Genomic DNA, 12,632 nt, shown 5'->3' with positions numbered 1-12,632 from the left:
CAGGGACTGACAGATCGGAAGAGCGGGGCGGAGGTGAAAGGAATCAGGAAAACAGTGATAGAGGGAGAGGCAACGCAGGACTGGCAAATTCACACCTAGTTAAACGGATGTGCGGAATGATCTGTTCATGACTGAAGGAGACTGACGTATTGAACCATGGTTCTCTTTTTTTCAGGAACGCGAGGATGAGCTGAGAGCGATGGCTCGAAAAATACGACTAAAGTAATACTTTTCTACTGACTGCGTCTGTCTCTGTGTGTACAGTAAATTGCTGTAAAGCTGCTGCAATTTCCTCTCATCAGCATGCAGATCTCCATTTGGTTTCACCAATTGTAACCGGGTGGTGTGGCGTGGATCGCAATCAGATGGCGGGAAATAGTTTTTTAATTTATTCACTTTCCCATTTTGAACGGTTTGCACAATTCTCTAACCTACAGTCGCTTTGTTTTCTCTGTAATGCAGCAGTTCAGCTGCACTCCTTCCGCCACTTGTTCCCTCTTTCAACTCTTACCAGTACCTGGCCCATTCTTATTGTCTAAACATGGGCAGTGATCTGTCGTCAAGGCGTCAGACATGAGCCTGATCCTGTTCTCATTGACATTCGCACACACTCCCCACCCCTTCGCCCTGCAGCTTTGCTCTCTTGAATGAAATATTATGCCTCGAACTCCAGCCCTGCCGAGATCAGCTACTGTACCCCACACCTTCCTGATGCAATACGATCTATTGTGGGACTTGCTGTCTGTTTTTCATTCTGAAAAGTTCAGTATAGATTAGAAGGTTAACAGTAATCTCTCCTGAAACTGAATTGCTGAAGAATTCAGGCATAGTCTGTATATTTTCCATTTCTCCAGCAGGGTGCTGGACTATCGGCAGTAAAAACGGTATTTACTGTTGTCAGCAAGGGAGGGGTAACTTATTCCAGGGGCAGAATTAACATTAATGTGGTTTGATCAAGGTATGGATGTTGAGCAAGAGGTTGCTGCAGTCAGAGAAATTGGAGAAGAGAAAGCAACATGGGGGGACTTTAGTCCATGGTTAAAATCAAGATTGAGCTGATTCGGTCAAACTCCTGACTCTCCACAAGGTGGCTCTGGAGCTCAACACACCTCATAATGAATGGAACATTAATTCATCAGAATGGAGCCAAAATCCGTCTGAGCGTTTGTAATGCTTTATTTTTTATGCTGTCTTCAGACTCTGCTTGCAGCCCCTTGTTTCATCAACCACAGCTTAAAGAATAATTTCCCTTGTTAAAATCCGTGCTGTCGTGTGTGTGTGTGAGAGTAGTGGCTTGCTAGGCCATTTCAGAGGACATTTAAGAGTCTGCTGCATTGCTGTGGGTCTGGAGTCACACGTAGGCCAGACCAGGTAAGGACAGCAGATTTCCTTCCCGAAAGGACATTAGTGAACCAGATGGGGGTTTTTTGTTTTTTTTTACAACAATCGACAATGGTTTCATGGTCACCATTAGATGAGCTTTTTTTTAAATTCTAGATTTTATTAATTGAATTCTGATGTCACCTTCTGTCGTGGTGGGATTCAAACCCATGTCCCTGGAGCAATACTAGTCCAGTGATATAACCACTACGCCACAGCCTCTGGGGGGGTGGTTCTGTGTGTGCGGCCCAGCACTATGCTGCTCTGCTGTGCACATGTTTAATACATTTCAGTAATTAATGACTGTTTTGTTTCTCCAATAACGCAGTGAGTGAGACATTAAAAAAAAAAGTGATCCCTGACTGTTCTCAAGCAGGGCTTGGATTTGAGGTGCTGAAATCGGCTGCAGGATTCCTGGTTTAGGGAGAGGCAATAATCAGCCGGGGCTCCTGTTCTTGATTGCTGTCCCATGATTCCTGTTGAAAAATGCACATGTGCAGATGAAACAGAGTTGGACTTGGCTGTTCTTGGATTAAGCCCCAGTTTTAATCTCGCTCACCCAGTAGGTTTGGGCCTGTTCTACACCCTGTCCAATCTGATGCCCCATTGAAGTGGAGAGGGAGTAAAAACAAGGGGGGCATGGAATGAGCAAGCAACGCGTAGTAATACTGTTCCTGCCAGGCAGGATGGGTTAAAATCAGGACTTCAATGTTAAGGCTTACTTGTGAATAATGGCCCAACGGGTGGGGTACCGGAGAGGATCCGGGGTTTGCGGATGTAGCCAGCAAGCTTCAGTAACTTCAGGAGAGGTGGGAGGGGGAAAGTGGGGAGAAACAGTGGAGTTACTTCACCTGAAACATCCCGAACTCCGACAGCCAGAGAATCTTGGAGTTTGGAACTGTGTGATTGTCCGACAATGTTTGGGGACACGATTGATGCAATTGCTGCTTTTTTTTTTGTGCAGGGAGAGAGAACGCAGAGATAAAGAACGGGACGAGTGGGAGAAAGAGTACCCGAGAAGAAGCCGCTCGTGCTCACCGAGGCATGGTGTGTATTAGCTGTGAACAACGTTCTTGTGTGAAGGGAGCATTAGTTGGTGGGTTTCTAACTTGGTTTCGGTCGCCACCGTGAAATATTTAGCTTCAGCTCCCCACATCACTCTGGGGAGCTGGGAGGTCAAGGGTGAATGGACGCCACGCTGTCAAATTGAACCATCAGTTGAGGAAGGTTCCCTGCTGCTCAGCGTTATCTGTGGCTCAGTGAGTAGCACTCTCTCTTGTGTCAGAAGGTCACGGATTCATGTCAACACTCCAGTGAGCTGAGCACAAAATCTCAGCTGACGCTCCCCCTGCAGTGCTGAGGGAGTGCTGTAGTGTCAGAGGTGCTGTCTTTAGACATGCTGATAGGATGGGAAGAACCTCATGGAGCACAAACGCTAGCATGGAACTGTTGGGCCGAAAGGCCCATTTCGGTGCTGTAAATTCCATGTAACTTAGAAAATTATCCCCGCAGGCTGCCTGTTTGAACGGTTCAGTTCTGTTGACGCTGGTTATATCCTATTAGTTTACAAGCTGCATCATTAAATTCTAAAATGCCAGTAAATAGTTTTAGTTTAGTTTAGAGATACAGCACTGAAACAGGCCCTTCGGCCCACCGAGTCTGTGCCGACCATCAACCACCCATTTATACTAATGCTACACTAATCCCATATTCCTACCACATCCCCACCTGTCCCTATATTTCCCTACCACCTACCTACACTAGGGGGCAATTGCTAATGGCCAATTTACCTATCAACCTGCAAGTCTTTGGCATGTGGGAGGAAACCCACGCAAACACAGGGAGAACTTGCAAGCTCCACACAGGCAGCACCCGGAATTGAACCCGGGTCGCTGGAGCTGTGAGGCTGCGGTGCTAACCACTGCACCACTGTTTCGGTTTTGTTTCTAGAGAGGGCACATGCTTACACATCAGACTGACGGGCCAGAAGGAACTGCTTGTGGGGCATTGAAATATGTTTCCAACATAGCGTCAGTCTTTTGGGTGAGTGCCCTGTCGGGTGGGCGTAAGATATAATTTTGAAGAAGAGGAGGGGAGTTCTACCAGTGTCCTGGCCGATATTTACCCCTTGGTCAACGTCAAGAACACGATCTGGTCATTATCACATTGTGGGAACTTGCTGCGTGCAAGTTGGTTGCAACATTTCCTACGTTACAGCAGTGACAACTCTTTAGAAGTACTTCATTGGCTGTGAAGCTCTTTTGTCACGTTCTGAGCTTGTGAAAGGCACTATATAAATGTAAGTTGATATTTGCATTTTGGCTATATCTGATGTGTTGCAGTAATGCGTTTTCCCACCAGACAGTGCTCCAGCTTCATTGTGTCCACATCCTGCCATGAGCCCTTTGTACCTAATAACAGATGGAGTTCAGTGAGGATCCATTTGTCCCCTTGTTACTGTAAGCCTGGCTGTGGGCAAAACCCATTGGCAGCAGCTTCAGTACAAACCTCACTGGCCTGGTGCCACAGACTGAAAAGTTCGAAATGAAGTCAGAAATGGAACAGAAGCATCGTCAGGGCAGGGGGAAGTGGGCTTAATTGGGTAGCTCTTGCAAAGAGCCGGCAGGCGCACAATGGGCCGAATGGCCTACTCCTGTGCTGTTTCATTCTCTGATTCCAGCTCGTGCAAATGGTACTAGGTCAGAAGTTTGGGAACAGGCCATCTCTGTGCTTTCAGCGTTGCTGATCTATTCAGCCCATCTTCTGAGGACTTGCAACCCTCCTGTAACCACACGTATCTCTGGGTCAGGACAGTTGTGTGTTGTCCCTCATTTGGCAGCCAGAGCCGGGAGCCATCATAGGAAGACTGAGGGGCACAGAATTGGTTTTAAGCAACAACGAAAAACCTTACTGCCCTCGCTACTGTGTCAGTTTTCCCACAAACTTTATGCATTGAATTTCTACATAATATTTCCTACACCCAGCGTGTGTTAGTGTTATGAGAATTTGGGCCTCTTGAGCAACACCCTTTTTAATCGTTCCACTGTTGGAAACTGTGCCTTCAGCTCCCTGGGCCCTGAGCTCTGGAATTCCTTCCCTAAACCTCTCTGCCCCTCCACCTCTCTCTCCCTTTAAGGTGCTCTATCTCTTTGATCGTCTACCCAAATCTCCTTATGTGCCTTGGTGTCAGATTTTGTCTGATTTTGCACCTGTGGAACTCTGTGGGACGTTTTGCTATGGTAAAGGCACTATATAAATGCAAGTTGTTGAGGTTACTTTGTGTCTTGGGGCTGCACCCCCCCCCCCCCCCCAACCACCACCCCGGCACAGATTGGTGGGGGGGAGGTGTGTAGGTGTCCTCTGCGGTGTGTCACTGCGTAATCCTCCTGCTCTGCTCTCGAGTTTCTGTTCGTCACAAGAAGGAAATGTATTTTCCTGGAAAAGTAAGACCACGTGGGAGGGATCTGAGAAACCGGCCCGTTCTGTTTTTCTAATCCTGCTGTGGTGCAGATTATGAATGTTTGGCGTGGTTGATAGAGAGAGAGCTGGCATTATATAACTCTTATCACAGCTCCAAGACGGCCCAAGGCTATTAAAGCTGAATGAAAACCAAGTTTCTCTTTTCACAACCTGTTATTGGCCTGACCTTTTAATTCAATTACAATCTGTTTTTCTCCCCTCCTCTCTTGAAGGTGCAGACTCTTAACAAGGGGACTGTTCCAAACGTGCCAACTGCCCTCACATGGCTTAATCCACCCAACTTCACAATGGGATATTGGACTGTGGGGGCATCACTGCTCAATTCCAACTTCATCTAATGCACACTTTGATTAGGAGTGGTGGGGGTGGGGGGGTAGCTGGGGGAGAGCCCTTTAATTATACCTGTTTTTCCCTAACCCAGGGGTCAAATAATGCTCCAAACGCCTTGGCTGTGGAGTTAGCTTGTCACAGAGCAGCAGTGGAAGCTGGGGCCATTCTGCAATACGATTCCAGCGAGCTGCATTCCAGCGAGCTCTCTGAAATGCCAGAGGCATCGCCACTGAAAGAAAGAAAGAACTTGCATTCATATAGAGCCTGTCACAGTCTCAGCAAGTCCCAAAGAGCTTTCCAGCCATGGAAGCCCTTTTGGAAGCTGAGTCGCTAATGTCGGAAGCACGGCAGCCGGGTTGAGCCCCACACGCAGTCCCCAACATACTTTTAGTATCACCAGCTTATTTTAACCCTTGATGCTTTCAACTCCCCACTCCTATGGAATGGCGATGGTGTTGTCCGTTACTGACAGAGTGCCTGCAACCACAAGGAGGTGGCAGACCAACAGTAAGGTAGCACCCTTTGTTTCCATCCATGCTTTGCCTCAGTGGGTTGGGCCAATGCTCTGCACTTCAGATGGGCTTCCAGCTTAGTTTATTTACCTGCTTGTTGCCCTGGCTCTTTGTGAAGCTTCACTAACCGTACGTTGCTCAGAACAATATTTGTCATTTCTTTTCCCTCACCCATCCACCCCCTCATTCGAAATTTGCGGTAACCTCCCGATACTCACTCTCTTTCTTTCTGGTGGCTGTGTATGCAAATTGCTTCCCCCCCCCCCCCTGCAGCTCAGCAGACAGTGCCTTGATCCACACCACTATCTTTATTCATGACTGGGCCCAGACGGGTCAGACAGGATTATATCCCCCTAGCCTCTGGGGTCCCTGTGACTAAGCAGCCTTTCAGTTCACCGTTGCTGGAACCATGAAATGTATCCCAAGCGTGTGTCAGTATATTAAATATATAAACACCGCATATAATCGCAGGCAGTGATTTGTAGAAAAATGGATAGAATCGAGAGGAGTGCAATTCCCATGACAGTAGAAGCGATCCTAGCGTTCCCATTTGGTGAAGCTGGAATTTGGCTTGTTCAGTCAGTCACTGTACACCAGCAATTCCATTTATAACATAATGTGTGAGGCCCTGTTCACCAATCGGGTTGTTAATCGATGGGGAGGTGCGGACGAGGTAGTCAAACTGGCAGGATGCATCAGGCAGAGCCCAAATCAGTTGGGATTTCCTTCAGAGTTTGGGCTCAAACGCAAACATAGACGCTGCCCTACGCCCCCCCCACTGCCATGTCAAAAGGAGAGATGGTGCCATATGAGGCCTGGCCTGCCTCGTCTCAAACCACCCTCTGCCCTTGTGTGGAATTTCACTTTAAACAGCTCATTTGTAGTGTGAGGTGACTGTTTGTCGAGGTACAGGAGGCCCCCACTGCGAGCTCGGCACCTCCATGCTTTACTGCAGCAGGTACATGAGCAGCACAGACCAGCAAGAAAGGAGCTGCATTTATATAGCAGCTTGATCACGTTGAATCGCGGAATTTTACAGCACAGAAGCAGGCCGTATGGCCCTTTGTGTTCCTGTGCTGGCTCAATCTGAGAGCTTTGTTCACTCAGTCCCATTCCCCTGCCTTTTCAAATTTGTACTTTCCAAATATTCTCTCCCTATCTAACTGCTATAATGGTTTCTGCTCCGATCGCTGAGGGGGTTTTCCACATGCTAACTCTGCATTTTTTAAAAATAAAACCTCCTGACCCTTCCAATTTGTTGTTTTGGTAATGATCTCGCTCATTGCAGACTCTGACCAGCAGAAATACCTTTTTACCACCCAAATTACTTTATCAAAACCCCTCAGTTTTGCAGACCTCTAGCAGATCTCCTCTAAGCATTCTCAGGATTTCACATCATGCCACAACAACTTGCATTTATATAGCGCCTTTAATTTAGTAAAACGTCCCAGGGTGCTTCAGAGGAGTGTAATCATAACTTGACACCGAGCCATGTTAGGATAGTTGACCAAAAGCTTAAGGTAGGAGGCTTAAGTGGAACATGAAAGTTGGCATGGACTGTTAGGGCCGAATGGCCTATTTCTGTGCTGTCTGTTCTATGCAACTCTCTTTCTTAAAGGAGGAGAGAGAGAGAGAGAGGCAGATGTGCGGAGAGCGTTAGGGAGAGAATGCAAGGGCTTAAGAGATAGTGGGCTGATTGCTGTGTAGGCAGACATGACCGTCACTTTGCACCGAGCAGAAGGTAGGTGCCGGATTCAATCCCTGATCTGTTTTGAGTTGGATAATCGCAGCCGGTTGGGGCATGAGAAATGACTTCAGTGTAAGGAGGAGATAATCCCTCCTGATCCCAATTCAATGAGTGTTGGGAGAAAGTGTGTGTCTGTGTTTGGACAGGATAGGGCCTGGCCCCAGTGCTCCAGGTGGGTGAATAGCTGCCTTGGCTCATCAGGTAACTCTCTCAATTGCTGAGTCAGAAGGGTCGTAGGTTCAAGTACCTATAAGTTGAGCACAAATCCAGGCTGACATTCCCAGTGGCAGTACTGAGGGAATGCTGCACTGTCGGCAATGCTGTCCCTCAGATGAGGCGTTAAACAAAAGCCCTTTCGGGCCCCTCATACACTATTCCAAAGAAGATAATGGGAAGTTCTCCCCACTGTTCTGGCCAATATTGATCCTCTGACCAGCAGCTAAAGCAGATTATCTGGCCATTATCATATTGCTGTTTGTGGGAGCTTGCAGTGCGCAAATGTTGTGTTTCCTACAATATACAACAGTGACTGCATCTCAGAAAGTGCTTCATTGGCTGTAAAGCACTTTGTGACATCTTGAGGTCGTGAAAGGCGCTATATAAATGCAAGTCCGCCTTTATGTGTACAAATGAAGAGCAGATACTTGAATGCGAAACCAGAGCGTGGCCTGTGTTGCTTGATCTTTGCTGCAGCAGGAGTCTGAGTCTTAACGAGGTGGGGTAACCATAAGGGAGCAGAGTGTATGTGCACTGCAGAGAGGACTGTGTACAGCACTGACCATCTTTCCCTTAAGGAGGGTCCAGCTTGGGATAACAATTCCAGGTTTTGGGAATCTCTCACGTTGTTCAGCATCTCATCTGAAAGATGGCATCTCCAGCAATGCAGCACTCCCCCAGTACTGCACTGGGGTGGGAGCCTAGATCTGTGTAAATGGGATAGAGAGACGTGTTGGGCCGAATGGCCTTTCTCTGAGAATTGCATTTCTCTGGCTCTGCGTGCAGTGGCCTGAATCAGTGTTGTTGCATGTGTATCCACAAGTCACAATGCAGGGATTCAGTCTCCTGATGCCACTGATTTTCTCTTCTCCTTTACTCCCTAGGCCGCGATTACAGCAGCTCATCACGGAGGTAAGAGAGTCCAGTCTGCATGTGGTCTTTCACTGGAACGTGTCTTTCATTAAGCGGCCTTTCCCCTGTTTGAGGGCTGGTGTGTGCCACGTGGTTAATGGGTTGTGCATACCAGCACTGTTCCAGTTTTAGTCCTTGGTCTGTGCTGAGGGCATTGATCTCAGGCAGGGTGCTCAGCAGTTGGCCTCCACATCCAGCGCTAGGGGGTTTGGGGGGGTGGGATTCCTGCACTAACCAGCGCATGCTGCCTGGGCTCTGTCTAAATGTTAACTGAGGATAGATTTCAACTTAGGCTGTGAGGTCCCCCTCACTCTCCACCCTCTGTCCCCACACCCCCCTGGCCTATAATGCCTGTGCCACCTCTTTGAATGAGTTGTCCAATTAGTCCCACTTTTTTCCCCTCACCCACTCTTTCCCCTTCTCCCTTCCCTGTCCTCCCAGTTTTCCCCACGTATAGCTGCCCCCTGCAAAGATTCAGCCCCTTTGGACATAACATAAGAAATAGGAGCAGGAGTAGGCCATTTGGCCCCTCAAGCCTGCCCCGCCATTCTATCAGATCATGGCTGATCTGCCCCAGACCTCAACTCATCTTTCGTGCCAGCTCCTCATAGCCCTCAACTCCCCGAAATTTCAAAAATCTATCTACCTCCTCTTTAAATATTTTCAGTGATCTAGCCTCCATAACTCTGAGGTAGAGAATTCCATACATTCACTACCCTCAGAGAAGAAACTCCTTCGCATCTCAGTTTTAAATGAGTGTCTCCTTATTCTGTAACTATGTCCCCTAGTTTGAGATTCCCCCACCAGTGGAAACATATTCTCAACATCTACCCTGGCAGGCCCCCTCAGAATCTTGTACGTTTCAATACGATCACCCCTCATTCTTCTAAACTCTAATGAATAAAGGCCTAACCTGTTTAGCCGTTCTTGATAAGTCAACCCCTTCATCCCAGGAATCAGCCTAGTGAATCTCTTTTGAACTGCCTCCAATGCCAGTATATCCTTTCTAAAATACGGGGCCCAAAACTGTACACAGTACTCCAGGTGCGGCCTCACCAACACCCTATACAGTTGTAACAAGACTTCCCTATTTTTAAACTCTGACCCCCTAGCAATAAAGGCCAAAATCCCATTTGCCTTCTTAATTACTTGCTGCACCTGCTTGCTAACTTTTTGTGTTTCATGTACCAGAGAATTGGTGGTGTTGTGGGGGAGGAAATGAATGTTTTCAGTGAATAATCTGACTGTTTCATTTTCTTGTCGTCCAGACGAACTCGCTCACGCTCGAGAAGCCCTCACCATCGCCATTAGAAGTAGTCGCTTGTCCTCCAGCTGACTCGCTGACTGTTAGCGTTTCCCCTTGATCCACAGACATGGCTGGTGACAGTGCTGGCTCGATGGACAGCATACGAGAAGCAGCCTCAGGCACCAAGCGCGTAATAACTATGTGCGTGCGCGCCTGTATGTATGTACATAGGTATATTTATCGTGTCAGCGACGTACAGAGATCGGTTTGGGGTTGTACTTGCACTCCAGCTGCATATAATCTGGGGTTGGAGGCAAACGTGTCTGTAATTGTCACAGATTCACGTAGTACAGTGAAACAATAATTGTGTTTCAAAAGACTTGCTTTAAGGTAACTGTACCAGCAAACGGCTCTGTTTTTAATATTGCTTATTCTCTCTCTGACAACTAATCTTTTGTCTGCTTTCCTAGTCAAAATATTGGTAAAATGTAGTGCGTGTGCGTCTCTGCCTGATGCCCACTATCTCAGTGTCTCGTGTATGTGAGGTTGGTTCCCCCCCCTCAGCCTGGTTTACATGGCTTTGCGGTGCTGGAAGGCCATACACATCTACACTAAAGAGGCGGGTAACGCGAGCGATTGCGTTTCCGGCAGCGCACGGGCTAGCGCAAATAGAAATGTTTTTGTTTCCTTTCCTCTTCAAGGACTAGGCCCTCTGGTTGCCTGGGTAAACATGGTGTCTTCAGGAACTTGGTCAAAACCAAACATGATGACTAGTGGCGAGATAACACACCCGATAGCCCTGGCTGGAAATAGATGGCCAACCACACTGCAGTTTGCCCCATGCTCTGAACTCTTGGACTGGCAAAGTCCTCGTGCCTTGGGACAATGCCATTGGGAAGGGTACAGGGCAGCTAGCTTCTGTGATTGTGTAATGCGAAGCTCTTGTCCAGTCGCAGAATCGCGCGGAAGAAACACTTCATTTAAACAAAATACATTCTATCGAACTTCCTCGCTTCCTGCCACAGCTCCAGTGTGAGCTATTGTACCCTACTGCCTGTCAATGACAGTGATGATCTTCACCCATACCACTTTGCCCTAGAGAGAAAGTCCTGTTGCAGAGGTTTCTCGTGTCTCTGTAAATAACTTGAATAACCAGACTATGCACAACTGGACATGAAGCAAAGCATCACAGCGGAAAGTAAAGATGCACAGGAACTGCCTGGGCACAGCCCCCGAGATGGACAGCCTCATAAGGAGGAAGCACCTGTCTTCTTCAGTGCTGGACAGTTTGGTTTCACAGAAGTGCTATGCTTGGCAAGTTTTTCATTGCATTTAAAAGAAAATCTATATTTAAAAAAAAAACACTTCTGTACATATTTGTGAGCAGAGGTTTATTGTGCTTGGAGTTGTGTGATCAGGTCCTTCCCAAACCCACGTGGAGGGCTTTTTAATGTCCTGCCCACCTCCCTACACTGGTTTAAAAAGGTCCTGGGAAACACCTGCTTTAGAATTCGGATGCAGTGCAAAATTATTTGGTTCATCAGACACTGACTTTTGTATAAACTTTCAGCTGAACTAGAAGTCCATTCTCTGTTTATTGATTTAATATTTTCTCACCCCAGCTCGCTGCCCCTGTGAGATTTAGGTTGTATTAACTCGTAGGCATGGCTTTCTTACTATGTTCAATCGGTTGTATGTACAGGAAAGTGGGCCCTGCTTGTAAAGGTGTAGTTCTGTGATTATTGTCTCTCGCTATGTGTGCTTGTTTAATCTCTTGCAACAGACTGTTTGAATCAGGCTCCACTACACTTCTGAGACAAGCGTTAAAACTTTTTTTTGGAGTTTTTGTCTTGTACAGTTTGTAATTTTTGGCTCAATTTCTGTAAATGTTCCTCCTTTAAGCAAAAGTAAAAGTTTTTGTTTTCACCTGATAGTGTTTGTTCATTTATTTTTTTCAGATAAGTGCTGGTCAGGTACAGCACGGGGATTAGATACAGAGTAAAGCTCCCTCTACACTGTCCCCATCAAACACTCCCAGGACAGGTACAACACAGAGTCAGATACAGAGTAAAGCTCCCTCTACACTGTCCCCATCAAAGACTCCCAGGACAGGTACAGTACGGGGTTAGATACAGAGTAAAGCTCCCTCTACACTGTCCCCATCAAATGCTCCCAGGACATGTGCAGCACAGGGTTAGATACAGAGTAAAGCTCCCTCTACACTGTCCTCATCAAACACTCCCAGGACAGGTACAGCACAGGGTTAGATACAGAGTAAAGCTCCCTCTACACTGTCCCCATCAAACACTCCCAGGGCAGCTGGCCTGACCGGTACCCTCCCTCCCCTCCGTCTAAACCCCAACGGGAGAGCGGCAATCGTGGCGACGGAGGGCCCGAACCATCTGTGTATCCAAGATCCCTGAGGGTGTCAGAAGGTGAGGGGGATGAAGGATTTAACAGCTCTGTACAATGATTTTGACGTCACACAGCACAGGAATTTTGTTTCCGAACCAATGGGGAACAAGTCAGTTTCTGTCCTGGCTGGTATTGGAACAAGACTTGGTAAGAAACTGGAAGAGCAAGGCTTTGATAAGGCCAGTTGTCAGACCAGTTCCTTGTTCTGAGAAAGGATGATGAATTGTTTAAGGATTGGTTGAAAGACATCTGTGGGGCCAACAGCAAACAAGCTGGACAGTGCACCACCTGTTTAGCAGTATGGTGCAATGCCTTCCTGTAGTCAATATTCTTACTAAAGCTTGTATGGTCCAGTTTAAATAAATGTGTTGCAGCCTAAAAAAAAACAAAATGG

At 47.3% G+C, this 12,632-nt stretch overlaps 1 protein-coding gene across 3 annotated transcripts in view; it reads left to right on the top strand.

Annotated features, from left to right (window-relative positions):
• The window catches only part of clasrp (CLK4-associating serine/arginine rich protein), a 41,747-nt gene extending 29,993 nt beyond the window's left edge, over window positions 1–11,754 (top strand). For 2 of the 3 annotated variants that reach the window (XM_068018960.1, XM_068018962.1), the window contains 4 exons: window positions 176–222; window positions 2,345–2,427; window positions 8,550–8,577; window positions 9,846–11,754. In XM_068018960.1, the coding sequence (XP_067875061.1) occupies window positions 176–222; window positions 2,345–2,427; window positions 8,550–8,577; window positions 9,846–9,888 (201 nt within the window). In that variant the 3' untranslated portion in view covers window positions 9,889–11,754. Of the gene's footprint in view, window positions 1–175; window positions 223–2,344; window positions 2,428–8,549; window positions 8,578–9,845 lie in introns of those variants that run through there. The other variant, XR_010969803.1, reaches the window with a different exon arrangement.
• Window positions 11,755–12,632: the final 878 nt, after the last annotated feature.

Source organism: Heterodontus francisci, chromosome 40, assembly GCF_036365525.1.
Source record: "Heterodontus francisci isolate sHetFra1 chromosome 40, sHetFra1.hap1, whole genome shotgun sequence".
Classification (NCBI taxonomy): domain Eukaryota; kingdom Metazoa; phylum Chordata; class Chondrichthyes; order Heterodontiformes; family Heterodontidae; genus Heterodontus; species Heterodontus francisci.
The sequence above is the reverse complement of the archived record's forward strand: the minus strand, read 5'-3'. Positions and strand labels throughout refer to the sequence as shown.